We start from the raw sequence: 13,683 nt of genomic DNA, 5'->3' as shown, positions 1-13,683 counted from the left end.
TTATTGTCATGTAGATATTCCTCTAGATCTCCCTCACCAATAAGTATGTATTATGTTTCTGAAGAGGAGGGTGTAAACACAGTAAAAAATATAAAATATTACCAAAACATTTCATTAGTGTAATGTTTTCTGAGGAAAATGATGTTTACACTACGAGGGAATGCAGTTTTAGAGTAGAGCATGGTCAATAAGCAAAAGTCAGATGAAGGTAATAATTTCAAGCATTGTAAAAAATGGAACACATTATGTATTCCACTAGTTTTAATGACTGTTTTTCCCCAGAAAGTTTGATTGTTTCCATAGGAATACAAAGCTTTTGTTTTCATTATCTTCATGGTGATATTTCTCAAGTAACACCATTTAAAATATAGCATATGCGTTTCATTTTGCATAAAAGTTCTTTTGGGTCTTTACATCCTCCTGTTTCAAATTATGTGCTAATTATGTTAATGATGTCATTCAATAGTTTGTTTGGTCCATATTCACTCATTTACAAACTATTATCCACAGGCCAGTTCACAATTGCATGACCTCAGAAGTGACCTTTCAAATAAAGTTCCATAATTTCAGTCACAAATTCACTAATATTTACACTGCACTTCTGGTGCACTTCATACTAACTGCCCTTGTCCACAGTGGTTGCACTTGAATATGAAGAACCACATTATAAGTTGTTCACTGGTCACGAGGATGACATGGGTTGATGTACCCTCTATGTTTGTTTATGTTCCCTGAGCCCTGGCCTTAATTTGATCATGAAAATGTTGATATATTTGTGATGTGTGCATTAAATATATACGTAATAAAACATAATCAAATTTACAATTTTGTATTTGTTTTTGAATGAGACAACTTGGAAACCAACCATGTGATATTATAAGTTGTTCATTGGTCACAAGGGGGGGCATGGGTTGTACCCTCTATGTTTGTTTATCTTTGGCTCAGGGAACATAAACAAACATAGAGGGTACATCAACCCATGGGCCCCGAGGGACCTGTGAACAACGTATTTATCTTACCGAACACCTCAATGTTAATTCTGAACTGTTTGAAGCACAGGTATTGGATCATAATAAAGAGTACTGGAGTTAGGCAACATCCCAAACACTACTAACACGAAGTACCAAACGAATTCCCACAGTTCCAGTGGGTAACATAGAAAATGTTACTCGCTTGTAAGCGGAGTACACTGTTTCTGCTCAGTCAATCAGAAAATGACATTTATGTGTGAGGTAAGATAAAAAAAATTATGAATGAATTTATTCCAGAATATGCCGTAACCATTTGGCCTACCTTTTTTTCTTTCTTGTGCTTCTTGCTACTCCTGTCTTTGTGTTTATGCCTGTGTTGCCGATGAGCTGTGTGTGTCAGGCCGGCCCCTGGCTGGGAGGAAGAGGATGCGGTGGCTGATACAGATCTCCCACAGCCTGCAACATCAACATCTGTCTTGTTTATACAGACAGGTACATATTTAGAAGGTACTTATGCCACATTGTGGTATGGTTTACAGAATATTATTGTTTAACTATTTGCTTTGGTAGGTTGAAATCAGAAAAGTATTTTTGTAGCTCAAAATAATTATGTATAGTGTTAAATTGGATTGGTTTTGGGTTGACTGCTTATAAAAAAGCAGATTTGCAAGTGCATGGGGCGCCAGGTGAGAACAGATCTCAGATCTCTACTGCTTGTAAGAGGTGACTCAGTTTGGTGGTGAAACACCTTGACTTAGCTGGATTAGTCAGTTCCTGGTTTGTCTATACTAGACAAGACTGTTTACAGACTAATATGATACAGCAGGAATACTGCTAGGAATAATTACAAACAAATCTGATCCATATGACTGCCTATGCCCAAATGACATCACAGCAATTACAAGCAAGTCCACTCTTACTAAAATAGTAAGAAGTATTATGACATTTCAGTTAAATGAAAGAGGTTGCATTCAACTTTAGCAGTTCTCAGACATATATCACGCTACTAAAAGTACAAATCTAACAGAAAATAGATGAAATCTGAATAACTGGTTCTTAATACTATTCCTAGCGCCGTAGATACTACTAGAAAGTCTACTCACTTAGAGGTGGAGTCAGCAACGACATGAATGCCATCTGGTTGAATAAGTGAGTGAATGAGTGCTTGTAACACAGCTTTGAATAGTATTGGAGTAAATCAAAACATGGCAGCTTCATGTTGGAGCAAAGCCTGGATGATGCAGATCTTAAATGCTTACCACATCAGCAAAACCCAAGGACCATACCTTCTTATCCTATGACAGGAAGGTGTCACGGTACACTATCAAGGGAGACAACTCACCTGGAGGAGGAGGAAGAGCAGGACCATATGCCATCTCATCCTCTGACTGTGGTGTTTCAGGCACTACTGGTGAAAGACGCTGTTGCACTGTCTCTATGGCAACTGGTGCACCAGGGAGGTAGTGTGGAGTATGACTACTTGTGTCCTGTGTAACTAAATGTGAAAATGTATTTGTGAAAATGGCAAATATTCGTTACAAAGTAAAACATTCATGATTGAGGCAAGTTTGAGGTTTTGACCTGGAGGATGACGTTCACCCTTGATGAAACTCCATATGGAGCTATTTCTGAATTCACAAGGTGACTGTAATCACTTGTCATACAGAGACATTCAAGCAATATAACCATTAGAAAAGTCTTGTGTTTCACCTAACTAAAGCCATAGAAGTCTTCAAATTGTTTCACAAAAACTTGGCAACATTATGAGAAGAAATGGCTGAGCTGTTCCCATAAATATAGTTATTCCAACACAGTTGTTACCATATCAGCCATATTAAAGAGTCCTCCAGAACAAATTCGGACATACATCATTGGAGGGACACAGCATGTGAATTTTCAGCTTCATTGGTTCTGGAGAATATTTTCAACAAGAGGAAATACATTCTGAGAAAATTAAGATAGTGCCAAGGTGAAAATGGTCAAAATGTGAAATAACAAAAAGGTAGAGCATGTGTGGAGCCTTATTACTACCTACACATACAGCAAATAGATATACATTTTGAAAGAAAATGGCTGACAAAGAGCCATAAGATGTTTCAGTCTTCTTTACGACTGAGGTGCAAAGGTAAAACTCACAAAATATAAGAATATCACCAAAAACAATAGTAAAGACATATTTTTAGCACTAACTGCACACTCGGTTACAATTTAAACCAAGACGATGGGAGTTAAAGCTCTTTCCATATGGCTGATGCTGTGACTATTCTGAAAACCAGAATCACACATCTAGCATGTGGACCTAGCATGTGATGTTTCAGCTTCAGAAATTTAGTGGCAGATGACGTTTACACATCTTCCTAAGGCAAGGGAGGTAACAGACTATGAAAGTCCAGTTTCCAACCTTAGCGAACTAAACTTGAATTTTGTCAAGGATTTATTCCGTACTTTGGCAACATGGACTATTGTACAACAACACGACAGAATACAATTTGGTCACGTGTGGGACCTGGTATTAAATACATTTTTAGATATAATGCAACAGAATTAGTAATGTTGAATTTTGTATCTCTGTGATGTCATGCACTGACATGTAACAATTTACGTAAGCTTCATTAGAGTTGCTTTCCTTAGTTCTAGGTCGATTACCTCCCTTTTGCCAGCCATGTTTTACCATGCGCTTGTCAGTGACAAGTGTCGCTCTCAAGTTTTGAAGTGTTTTTCTTGCATTAGGCCTCGCACCAAGATTTAAGTTGATTTACAGCTATAGGATCAATTCCTCCTGTTATTGCGATAATTATTCCATGGTATCGTCTGCATTTTTATGCATTTAGAAGAAATATGCATCTCTGTAATTTGTGAGGCTCTATATAAGTGGGGTAACGTTACACAGTTAAAACGTGCATCTCTGTATTTTTGTGAGGCTCTATACGACTGGGCTTAACATTCGTATTATATTTTGTATGGAAATTATCATTGTTTATGAAACAGCTTTGAATCGTCATGGCATTTTGATATCACAAAAGTGTTTTAATTGAACCAGTAAATTAGGCTGAATGTCTGATATTGGTATTTTTACACAATTTAGTGTAATTTAGCTAAAGGTGTGATTACGCTCATCCAATGTCCAGAAATTTTATACTTATCATTCCTTTGTTATTTTACAGCTTTTACCGACACACGTGATTGACCTCATCATGCTCATGATCGTACATTTGGTACAAATAAAGGCAACAAATAAAGGTTAAGCAAGCTGTTGAGCTGTTGAAGACTCTTCTTTATGGTCGGAGAGCAGTATAATCTCCATGTTTGTGCCATCAAAGGCTACTAAGAGTTATGTTCCTTTTCTGTCCATCCTGCAGACTCAATCACATTCCATCTCTCATATCACTAATATATATGGCTAACCTTGGGGGAGTCCTATGGTTGTGTTACCCATACCAGATCAAATCACTGCAAACTACAGATACACCCAATATCATTACATTTCAAAAGAAAATGGATGATGATGGCCATAAAAACGGTTTCCAATATGGCTTCAAGGTATCATGACAATTTTCAGCTTCACTGGTCTAGTGGTTTCTGAGGAATTGGCTGCCATAGATGACTTAAAGTCATGTTGGAAAGACGTCCGCCCGTATCCCCCTTAAATTTCATTCTAGTCAAATCATATCACCTGAAAAATATATTCCTGATAAGGATGAGTTTTAACAAGTTTCTTTAATTGTATATGAACATACAGAAAGACATATCCAACTTCTAAAAATGCAACTCAAAGAATTTTTTCCTCATCGTTAAAATTTGGGGGGGATACGGACGGAAGTCTAACTGTCATGTTGTCTTGACAAAACAAGAAACTACACATGGTGACCTTCTCACCAACATGGTCTCTCATCTAACTTTATGCTTGAGCAAAACTTCAGCAGAAAAACTCACTATAGTGAAAAAAGCACCACTTAGTTCAAAAACAAATTGAAAATTTTAATATAAATTGTATATTTATATACTTATCCTATCTCACAGTATGCACCTCTCTTCTTCTTCTGCGACCATGTGTGGAAACATGCTGTAGGCTAAGTTGAATCAAAAGTTATCTGGCCTCTGACCCCCCGACCTCTGCCCCCACTCCGATAGCAGTACCTGTCAATCATCTCAATAAGCATGCAGATCACTCAGATGATCATGTGACGGTCTGTGCCTGTCATTCTCGTCTTGGAGCTTCCAGTAATCTGTGATGTGGGGCAGGTCGGGTGGGTATCCATCGCGTGAGATAGGATAAGTATATAAATATACAATTTATATTAAAATTTTCAAATTTTTAAACTTATCCTATCTCACGATATGCACAATCCCACGGTTGGTAGGAGGGCTGCAGATTACCCTGTCAATACTTACAACTGTGAAGACGCATAACACAAGGAGGCCAGGAGAAAGCACCAACTTCCGATATGCTAACTCCAACTTGTGATGGGTTGCTTCAGATAACCCCTTGGCTTACACAGCACAAAAACTCTAGGGAGTGGGCGCTCCCGAATTAATGTGGTTTTCAGCCGCAACTTTTGACAAGCAAAAGGACACAGTTTGGCAAGTAGGCCCGGCCGCCCCGTGATTTATCAGGTGACCGCCGGTATTCCCGCCAGTCCCTGCTTCGAAACTACCCCCCACAGACACATGCTGGAAGGCGGTGAAAGAGGGAATAGCCCGGTTGTTCAACTAGTTTAACGTTCAGTACCAATCTCCCTAACTTACCAAAGGTGAGAAAGGACTTAGGAGCAGAACGCTCCGAATACCATGGAGGTAATCGGAAATCAACACTTCACTGACTTAATTGCTCATAGAGTAGAGGTCAGTAAGCGAAGTGTCGATCATCTCTGCATGTAGCACAAGACTGGCCTCACAGTCTATCAAGTCATAACTTATGACAGTGCAGACATGCCCTATTCCCATAGGTGAGAATGATCTAAGCCCAAGAGAAAAAGTACCAAGATATGGATTACATCGATATCTTATATTAGGTACAGAGCAAAACCGACCAAGGAAGAATTGCTTTATCTGCGAACACGGGTTGATGACAACTGCTGCACCAGGACCAAAGGACCAAACTGATGCAGACCTTCCACATCTGTAACCGAGAGATCACGAAGGTACTGCGAGGCAAAGACGGTATCTCAAAACAACCCTCCATGATGGACTGGAGGGAACAATTCCTATGAAGCGCCATGGTGGAAGCCAAAGCCCATGTCTCATGAGGGTTCGCCGTCGTAGGTGGAGGAAGGTCCGAAAGGCATATGCACGCAGGATTGTACATCTCATCCAAAACACCAAGGTAGTATGGGAGACTTCCGAGGCGGAGGCAGTGGATAACGGGATAAAAAGTCTCTTGCGCAACCTGCGGCGGTCCTTAGAGGCAGCTAGGTAAATCCGTAATGCTCGAACCGGGCATAAGGAAAGATCTTCAATGTCATCTGGACCCATAATAGTAGACAGCGGCGGGATTGTGAAAAAGCGATCCGGCTGGCCTGGCAATTGATTTTTGGCAAGAAAATCCCACCGCAAACCAAGGAACACCTTAGCATGTCTAGACCTTTCAAATCTCACCCGAGAGATGTCAAGCGCGTGCAACTCGGAAATACGGGCAGCTGTCGCTAAGGCCAACAGAAAAAAGGTCTTGAAAGTGACATGCTCAAAATCCCTCTCCTCTAAGGGATCATAATCTGCTGATGAAAGGTGATTGAGTACAACGGAAAGATCCCAAGATGGAGGCTGGAACTCCCGGGACTGATCAGCAAGTTTGTAAGATCTGAGAAGAGACTGGAGCTCAGGGACATTTGATACCTTCACACCCGAGGCCGTCGCAATAACTGTGTTAAGGGCAGCCAGGTAGGTAGACAGCGTAAACCTTTAAGCTTCTTAGAGGTTCGAAGATGCTGAAGGTATTCTGCCACCATCTGTGGTGATGCCGTAGTGGGTGATGTTATGCCCTTCATCCTGCAATACGCTTCAAAATTCTTCCACTTATCATCATAAAGTGACCTAGTGGAGGTACGGTGCGCAGTAGTAATGGCAGTAGCAACACGCTTCGAATATCCCTTAGCTGTTAGTGATTTATGTAAATGCGCCAAATGTGAACATGGAGCGTGAGCGGAGACCAATGTAGTTGATCGGAGTGTGGATGAACGAAAAGATCGAGCCGCTCGGGAAGACATGGAGGGTCTGAATTGGCTAGCTCTTGAAGATCTATGAACCAACCCCTGGCCGGCCAGTAAGGCACGACCAAAAGCAGTGTCATCCGCTGAGTCGTGAGCAGTTTCAGGAGTATGCGTGGAAGAAGGGACACTGGCGGAACTTGTAAGAGTTTAAATCGACCCATGAGATGACTAGAACGTCGTGGTCCAAAGCCAGAGGGTCCAAAATTGGAGATACGAACAACGGCAGCTGATGGTTGAAACGAGTGGCGAATAGATCCACTGTCAGATTGATCAACGGAAGGCAAAAGGTCTGGAACACTTGAGGGTGTAATTTCCCCTTTGTCGGAGATGGACGATTCAGCCGGGACAGAGAGTCTGCGATGACGTTCTTCACCCCTGGAATATGATTGGCTCGTACTGAGATGTTGAGGGTGTCTATCAGGTCGAAGAACTGCTGTGTCCATCGTAGAAGTTGCGGAGACCCCGTTGACCCCATCCAATTAATGTGCCATACAACCGCTGCGTTGTCCGAACGAACAATGAGAGACGACGCGCGTAGAATCCCTTGCCAGTGACTGATCGCAAGAATCACCGCGCTGAGCTCTAACACGTTGATGTGGCAAGCACGATCTGCTGATCATGAGGCAGAGGTTGTAGAAACATTTTATGGAAAACCTTCATATTGAAAATTAGTCTCAACTTGTCCGAATCTTTCTTTGGCACCAGAAAGATTGGCAAATAGAACCCCGGGTCGGTCGGAGCCAGGCCCAGGGCTTGATCGCAAGTTTCTGAAGGAGAGTGTCGATTGTGGAGCGTAGAACAGCAGTCTGAGATAGGATACGTTGATACCATGACAGCACTGAAGAAGTGCTGAATGTAGGAGGTTCGTGGCATGGAGATGTCTGGAACGTACACAGTGTACACAGAGTGATGAAGGCCATATAAACAGTGATTGTAGGAACGTATAGTTCGCCAAATGAAGTGTTGGTCCACCAGATGGAGTGAAAAAATTAGTAGATGCGATGCATGGGATCGTTAGTCTACCGGAACATTCGTATAGTTGATGGAATGGCAGAGGTAAAAAAGACCAGTGACCCCAGGAACGTTCGTAAAGGAGACGAAGGTAGTAACACCGATGCCTACAAACAGTCTGGACATAGCTGCGGTGCCCTCTGAACTGAGGCCTTAAGCTAAGAACCGAGTAAACCCAGCCAAAGTGAAAGCGTCATGGCGATTCTGTCTGGCACCCTCGGTAAACTGTTTCTCCCGGCTGACTGACGAAACTCGACATAATCACTCTTACCAGGAATGGCACTGTCCATCATCACTGGCAATTAAAGGCTGGGATAGTTATCCGCTTCGTATGACCAAGACAAGTCTGTCAGGGCACTCCATAGTCACTTTAATTCTAAAAAAATGTCCGGTAAGCAACCAGTAGTCCACCATTGTAAACGCTTCATACAGGCAAAAAGAGACAAAAAAACGGACACCACGGTCTTCGGTCAACCAGGCGAGTCCTAACCCATAACATCCTTGACCGGGTTAAGGGATGCTAGCTACTTGACCAAACATCACTGTTAACACCACACGCAGAAACTGTGGATACTAGGCCAACTTGATATTCAGGAATATTATCCACTTCACTGAGTCTGGTTACTACAGACTACTCGAAGCAGCGTTATGATGTATAGCTGGGTGTAATCATGGCCTGTTTCGTCATCCTCATCATCATTCCTTTAACATCAACCAGTTTCTGGACAGATATGTCAAACCGGGTGATTGTAGAGCTGACATCTACGACGAAGGGTAGAGTCGCTGAATCGAATCATTCATCGAAGGTGAAGATCGGAGGTAGATGATGGAGGAATCTTAAAGATCCGGGTTCGTCAATCGGCGTCGTAAAGTAGAGGCCTGCGCTACTAACATAACTACTACCTCTATACAACCAGCAGAAACGATGCACTGGATGGAAACGTTGATAATTAGAGAGCAACGCACTGGAGGAAAACAGCACATTGGAGCAGAGCATCGCACTGGACTGAAAAACAGTGCATTGACCTAATGTGTAGAGAAGAGCCAATCAAAAACCCAAGGTACTCTCTGAAGTCCGGAACAAAATGTGCGAACTAGCAAACTAAGTCATGATGATAATAGCTAGGAGCATAGAGATAACCAGATGATTCGGCTAATGCTGACAGTTCAGCGAACACATTCGGATTGGTGAATACTGTAGGAGCGGCTGAACTGGCATGGTTCGCATTGGTACAAACAAAGTAATGACAACAAGTGCCGCTTTAGAACTAGGCGGTGGAGCATAGAAAGGTGGTGCAAGGTACGGGAAAGGTGTTGAAAGCCAGTGTATGAAAGAAGGTCTGTCCGACCGCCGAGACGGTCTAGATTTTGACGGACGGTCTACATTTACAGCTAGCCAGCCCGACGGTCTGGTAAAAACTTCATATGTTCCATACATCTCAGTAAATTCACCATATTTGGCCTGGTTAAATCCCTTTTGGGCTGGTAACATTTTGAAGTTACCTGGCTGGACTTATGGCTTATTTCATACATTGTGAAAGCGTCGCACTGGATACTATCATCATGCCTGACGAACTGATCCCTGTGGTTGAAAGCGCCGAAATGACTGCAATGAACGCTTCACCAAGCGCACCCACCATGACAGAGGGGTGTGGAGCACTCAACCAAAGCGGCGCATTGGAATCAACCACCTGAGTTAAACTAGGAGTCTGTGAAATCGTACCAAGTTAGAAGGCCGAGACTGTGCTGCAGAGGTTGTTAGCACTACCACTCTCAGAGGAGATAAAACTTGTCTGGAGACGGGACTAGACGTTTGATGACGAAAGAGACGATGGAGATACTTGCTCAAGTAGGATTCTTGAGGCCACCTCTAAAAAATCTACGTCTAGATGCAACCTGTCAATATTCAGAAAAAACATCATCATTGAATTGTGAACAAACAGAACACCGATGTGACCAACTACAACAGCCTATACAGTCCACACACAAAGCATGTGGATCAGCAGCGGAAAAGTTGCTGTTGCACTGATCACAGTGTTTGCATTTCTTAGAAGAACTTTGATTCCATTTATTTCCCATCTTGACAATCAAATAATGTCTAACTGAGAGAACAACACACGTCCACTCGGTGTAGCGACAAGAAAGAGAATGACAGGCACAGACCGTCACGTGATCATCTGAGCGATCTGCACGCTTATTGAGATTATTGACAGGTACTGCTATCAGAGTGGGGTCAGAGGTCGGGGGGGTCAGAGGCCAGATAACTTTTGATTCAACTTAGCCTACAGCACGTTTCCACACATGGTCGTAGAAGAAAAAGAGAGGTGCATACCGTGAGATAGGATAAGTTTAAAACTATGTGGTGGCAATAAAAATGCAGACTTTTTTTATAAAGCATTCCCTGTTACATTGGGCTGCTCAGTCATCATCTGGATTGTCTATACATAAAAAGAATTAAATCTAAATCTAGTTTGTGTACTTTTCATGAGGAAATGGCCAGAAACCAAATTTAGTCAAATCCATTACTGTTGGATCATAAAGTCAACAGGAACTAAACCTGCTCAGCTAACCTATTAACTGTTTCAGCAGACATAGTAAGAAGCTGAATATAATGATACAAGGATTTCAACAAACCTGGCAATTTGCCATCTCCACTATGTATCTCTGCATTCACTTCACTTGATGACTCCTTTGTGGCAACTGGCTCGGATAGTGTTTCACTTTGCTCTTGTTCTGACTCAGATGAGCTGTCCTCTGAATCCGAGTTTTTGAAAATAGCTCTGAAGAGATCCAAGGTTGGTGCATCACTGTCCTTGGCAACATCTCCCTGTTGTTGAAATATATGTGAAGATGCTTTATGCCACATAGAGAACAAGAGTTATTCTTCTGTTACATGACCAACTAGTATACCACACAAGACATCCTGACACTAAATGATGTCAACAACACTGATACAATACAGCATCAACATGGCCTACCGCAGTAGTTGCAGGTTGTGCAACTGTGTCTCCTCTCTCCTCCTCTCTTTGGTGTCCTACACTTTCCGTGACCCTCTCCTGTTCCATGTGTGATTGCTTGACCTTCTGCTTCTTGTCATCATCTTCATATAGCACACTGAAGATGGAACTGAATGCTGGCCTTACACTAGACTTGTGGCCAGTCGTACCAGACTTCATGTCATGTTTCTGAGATGCACTTTCACGTGTGGTCTGTTTGCAGGATGACTCTGAAATAATGTGTGTTGTAAGTAGTTAAATTAATGTATACAAAGAAAACAAGTTATTTATTAATATTTGTTTATTTTAAGGACTAATGAATTATGACATCCCACCTTTACTTTCAATAGCTTTTACAGGTTCCTGGACTGAAGAGTGCTGTTCTGTGTCAGCTGCATGGGTACCAGAGAACTCCAGGAAGTTGAACACTGAGTACTTGTCTCTCTTTACACATGTGAGGCCTGTCATGGTTGAGCTGCCGGTGAAAAGCAACATCTTAATCATCACATCTCTATTTCCATCTCAATGTGTTTGGGCTTACAGAACCTGCAAAGCTTTCTACTGGTATTGGATGGGTTATGTTTATGCCTGATAAAGTGGTGCTCTAGTCCCTGGCCAATGTTTTCTAGAGTTTTATGGTAGATTAAAAAACTTAGCACAGTGATACAATAAAATTCATAAAGAAAATGTGCATTAGGTGTTGCAGAACATCAATTTGGGAGGGGAAAGGGGCAACATAATTTGAATCATATTCTTAAAAAAGCAGGAGACACTCAGAAATAACTTGAAATTTCCATAATTAGAGAGAATAGTGTCTAGTCCTAGCTGTATGGTAGTGAATTGGGAACACAATACAACCTAAAGTGAAGTATACAGTGTATGACCACAAAAGATCTTAAAGGACTATAATGGTTATATGGAAACTTTAAAAAGTAGACATTTTGGATCAGTAGTGCATAATACAGCAATGATTTGTCGACCATTCATTAACTCTGCCAGGCATTCTATGTATGAGTCTCCCACTGGTGATTTGAGAGATTCTGTCCTACTTCTCTTGCAGCACCTTCCAAGGTCAGCCAGCATGGTCAGGAGCCAATGATGTTGACACACATTTGCCTATCATGTCCCAGATGGAAAATCTTGGCTCATTGCCCGCCATGGCATAGTATGGCTGAAGGGGTCGTTGCGGCACGAGTTCCACAGATATGTACCCCGTGGCCATAATGAGAATACCCTGGCCATAATGAGAATACAAAAACGTACCCTAGGACGATTCCATTCCCATTGTGTCATATTCTTGATCGGAACTGTCATACCGTCGTATTAGATACATTTGATTGCGTTATGTAAGTAATGAGAATACACAGTAACGGATATTTCGCGATGCATATGAATATCACTTGGAATCAGTTGAGCGGGAACAACTACATGCAGTTTCGGTTTTGGATTGCGGAATATGGACACGTCCGCCTTCTGGGGTACCGTGTACGTTTCTGTATTTTGACTTTGTTTAGGGTACATATCTGTAGTACCTGTGCCGACAACGACCCCTTCAGCCATAGAATGGATGTGGTGCTGCTGGAGGTGAGCACTGAAGACATGTGGACAGTGAGCAGGGACATTGCTGTCCTGAAAGACAAATCGTCATCCAACATGCCTTGCAAACAGGACAACAAAAGCTGTCAGAATTTTGTTGCTCAGTCATGATGAATCCATCCTATCCCATAACTGAACCACGGCAACTGTCAACCCGAGACCTCATGACGAGTTGCCGTGGTTCAGTTATGGGATAGGATGGATTCATCATGACTGAGCAACAAATATCTATATTTTTTTATGATCTCCTAGTGAAGACTCAGGGCAAATGAATGTGTAAATCATTGCCCAGTTATCATGAAACATGAGAGCTACTTACCCTGGATATGGGTGAGGGACATTGAAGCGTTGACACAGAAGTTTGTCTGGGTGCCATTCCAACTGCTCCCGTGTCAGTTTTCCGAACATCTTCATTTCCACAGCCTTGGCTTGGTCACTCTGTTCCACCTGAAAAGGACATCAAACACTGACAGCGTATGAAACTCACTGGGAGTAACTGGGTATGTAACATATGTTTTATCCCTGTTTTCAAAGATTTTATAATAATAAAACTTAAAACAAAATAACAAACTTATAGTTCAGTTAACTGTAGAATCTTGTACAAAACTATTGTGCTCAGTGATTTGTGTTTCATAATATGAGTGCATTTCTCTTAATGTTACCATGTATCAAAGAGAAGCATAACTGAAGTCCTCTCCTAATGACAAGCTGAGTCAAGTTGACAAAGGGAAATGTTTTGAGAACACAATCTCAAATCAGAGAGACAGAGGTAAGGAGAGTCACCAAGGAACAAGTGTTATCAGTCAGCTGCCACTGGTTAGAGAGAGTCACCAAGGAACAAGTGTTATCAGTCAACTGCCACTGGTTAGAGAGAGTCACCAAGGAACAAGTGTTATCAGTCAG

The 13,683-nt window shown here is 41.9% G+C and overlaps 1 protein-coding gene across 1 annotated transcript in view; it reads right to left on the bottom strand.

The window, feature by feature from the left end:
- LOC124262160 (G patch domain-containing protein 1-like) overlaps positions 1-13,683 on the bottom strand; it is a 91,169-nt gene that overhangs the window by 16,602 nt on the left and 60,884 nt on the right. Inside the window, 6 exon segments of the mRNA XM_046696621.1 lie at positions 1,294-1,427; positions 2,314-2,466; positions 10,823-11,015; positions 11,167-11,414; positions 11,520-11,659; positions 13,100-13,227. Coding sequence (XP_046552577.1) covers positions 1,294-1,427; positions 2,314-2,466; positions 10,823-11,015; positions 11,167-11,414; positions 11,520-11,659; positions 13,100-13,227 — 996 coding nt within the window.

Source organism: Haliotis rubra, unplaced genomic scaffold (assembly GCF_003918875.1).
Source record: "Haliotis rubra isolate DU_JTF1 unplaced genomic scaffold, ASM391887v1 Scf12, whole genome shotgun sequence".
In the NCBI taxonomy this organism is placed as follows: Eukaryota; Metazoa; Mollusca; class Gastropoda; order Lepetellida; family Haliotidae; genus Haliotis; species Haliotis rubra.
This window is presented reverse-complemented; position numbering and strand designations above follow the sequence as displayed.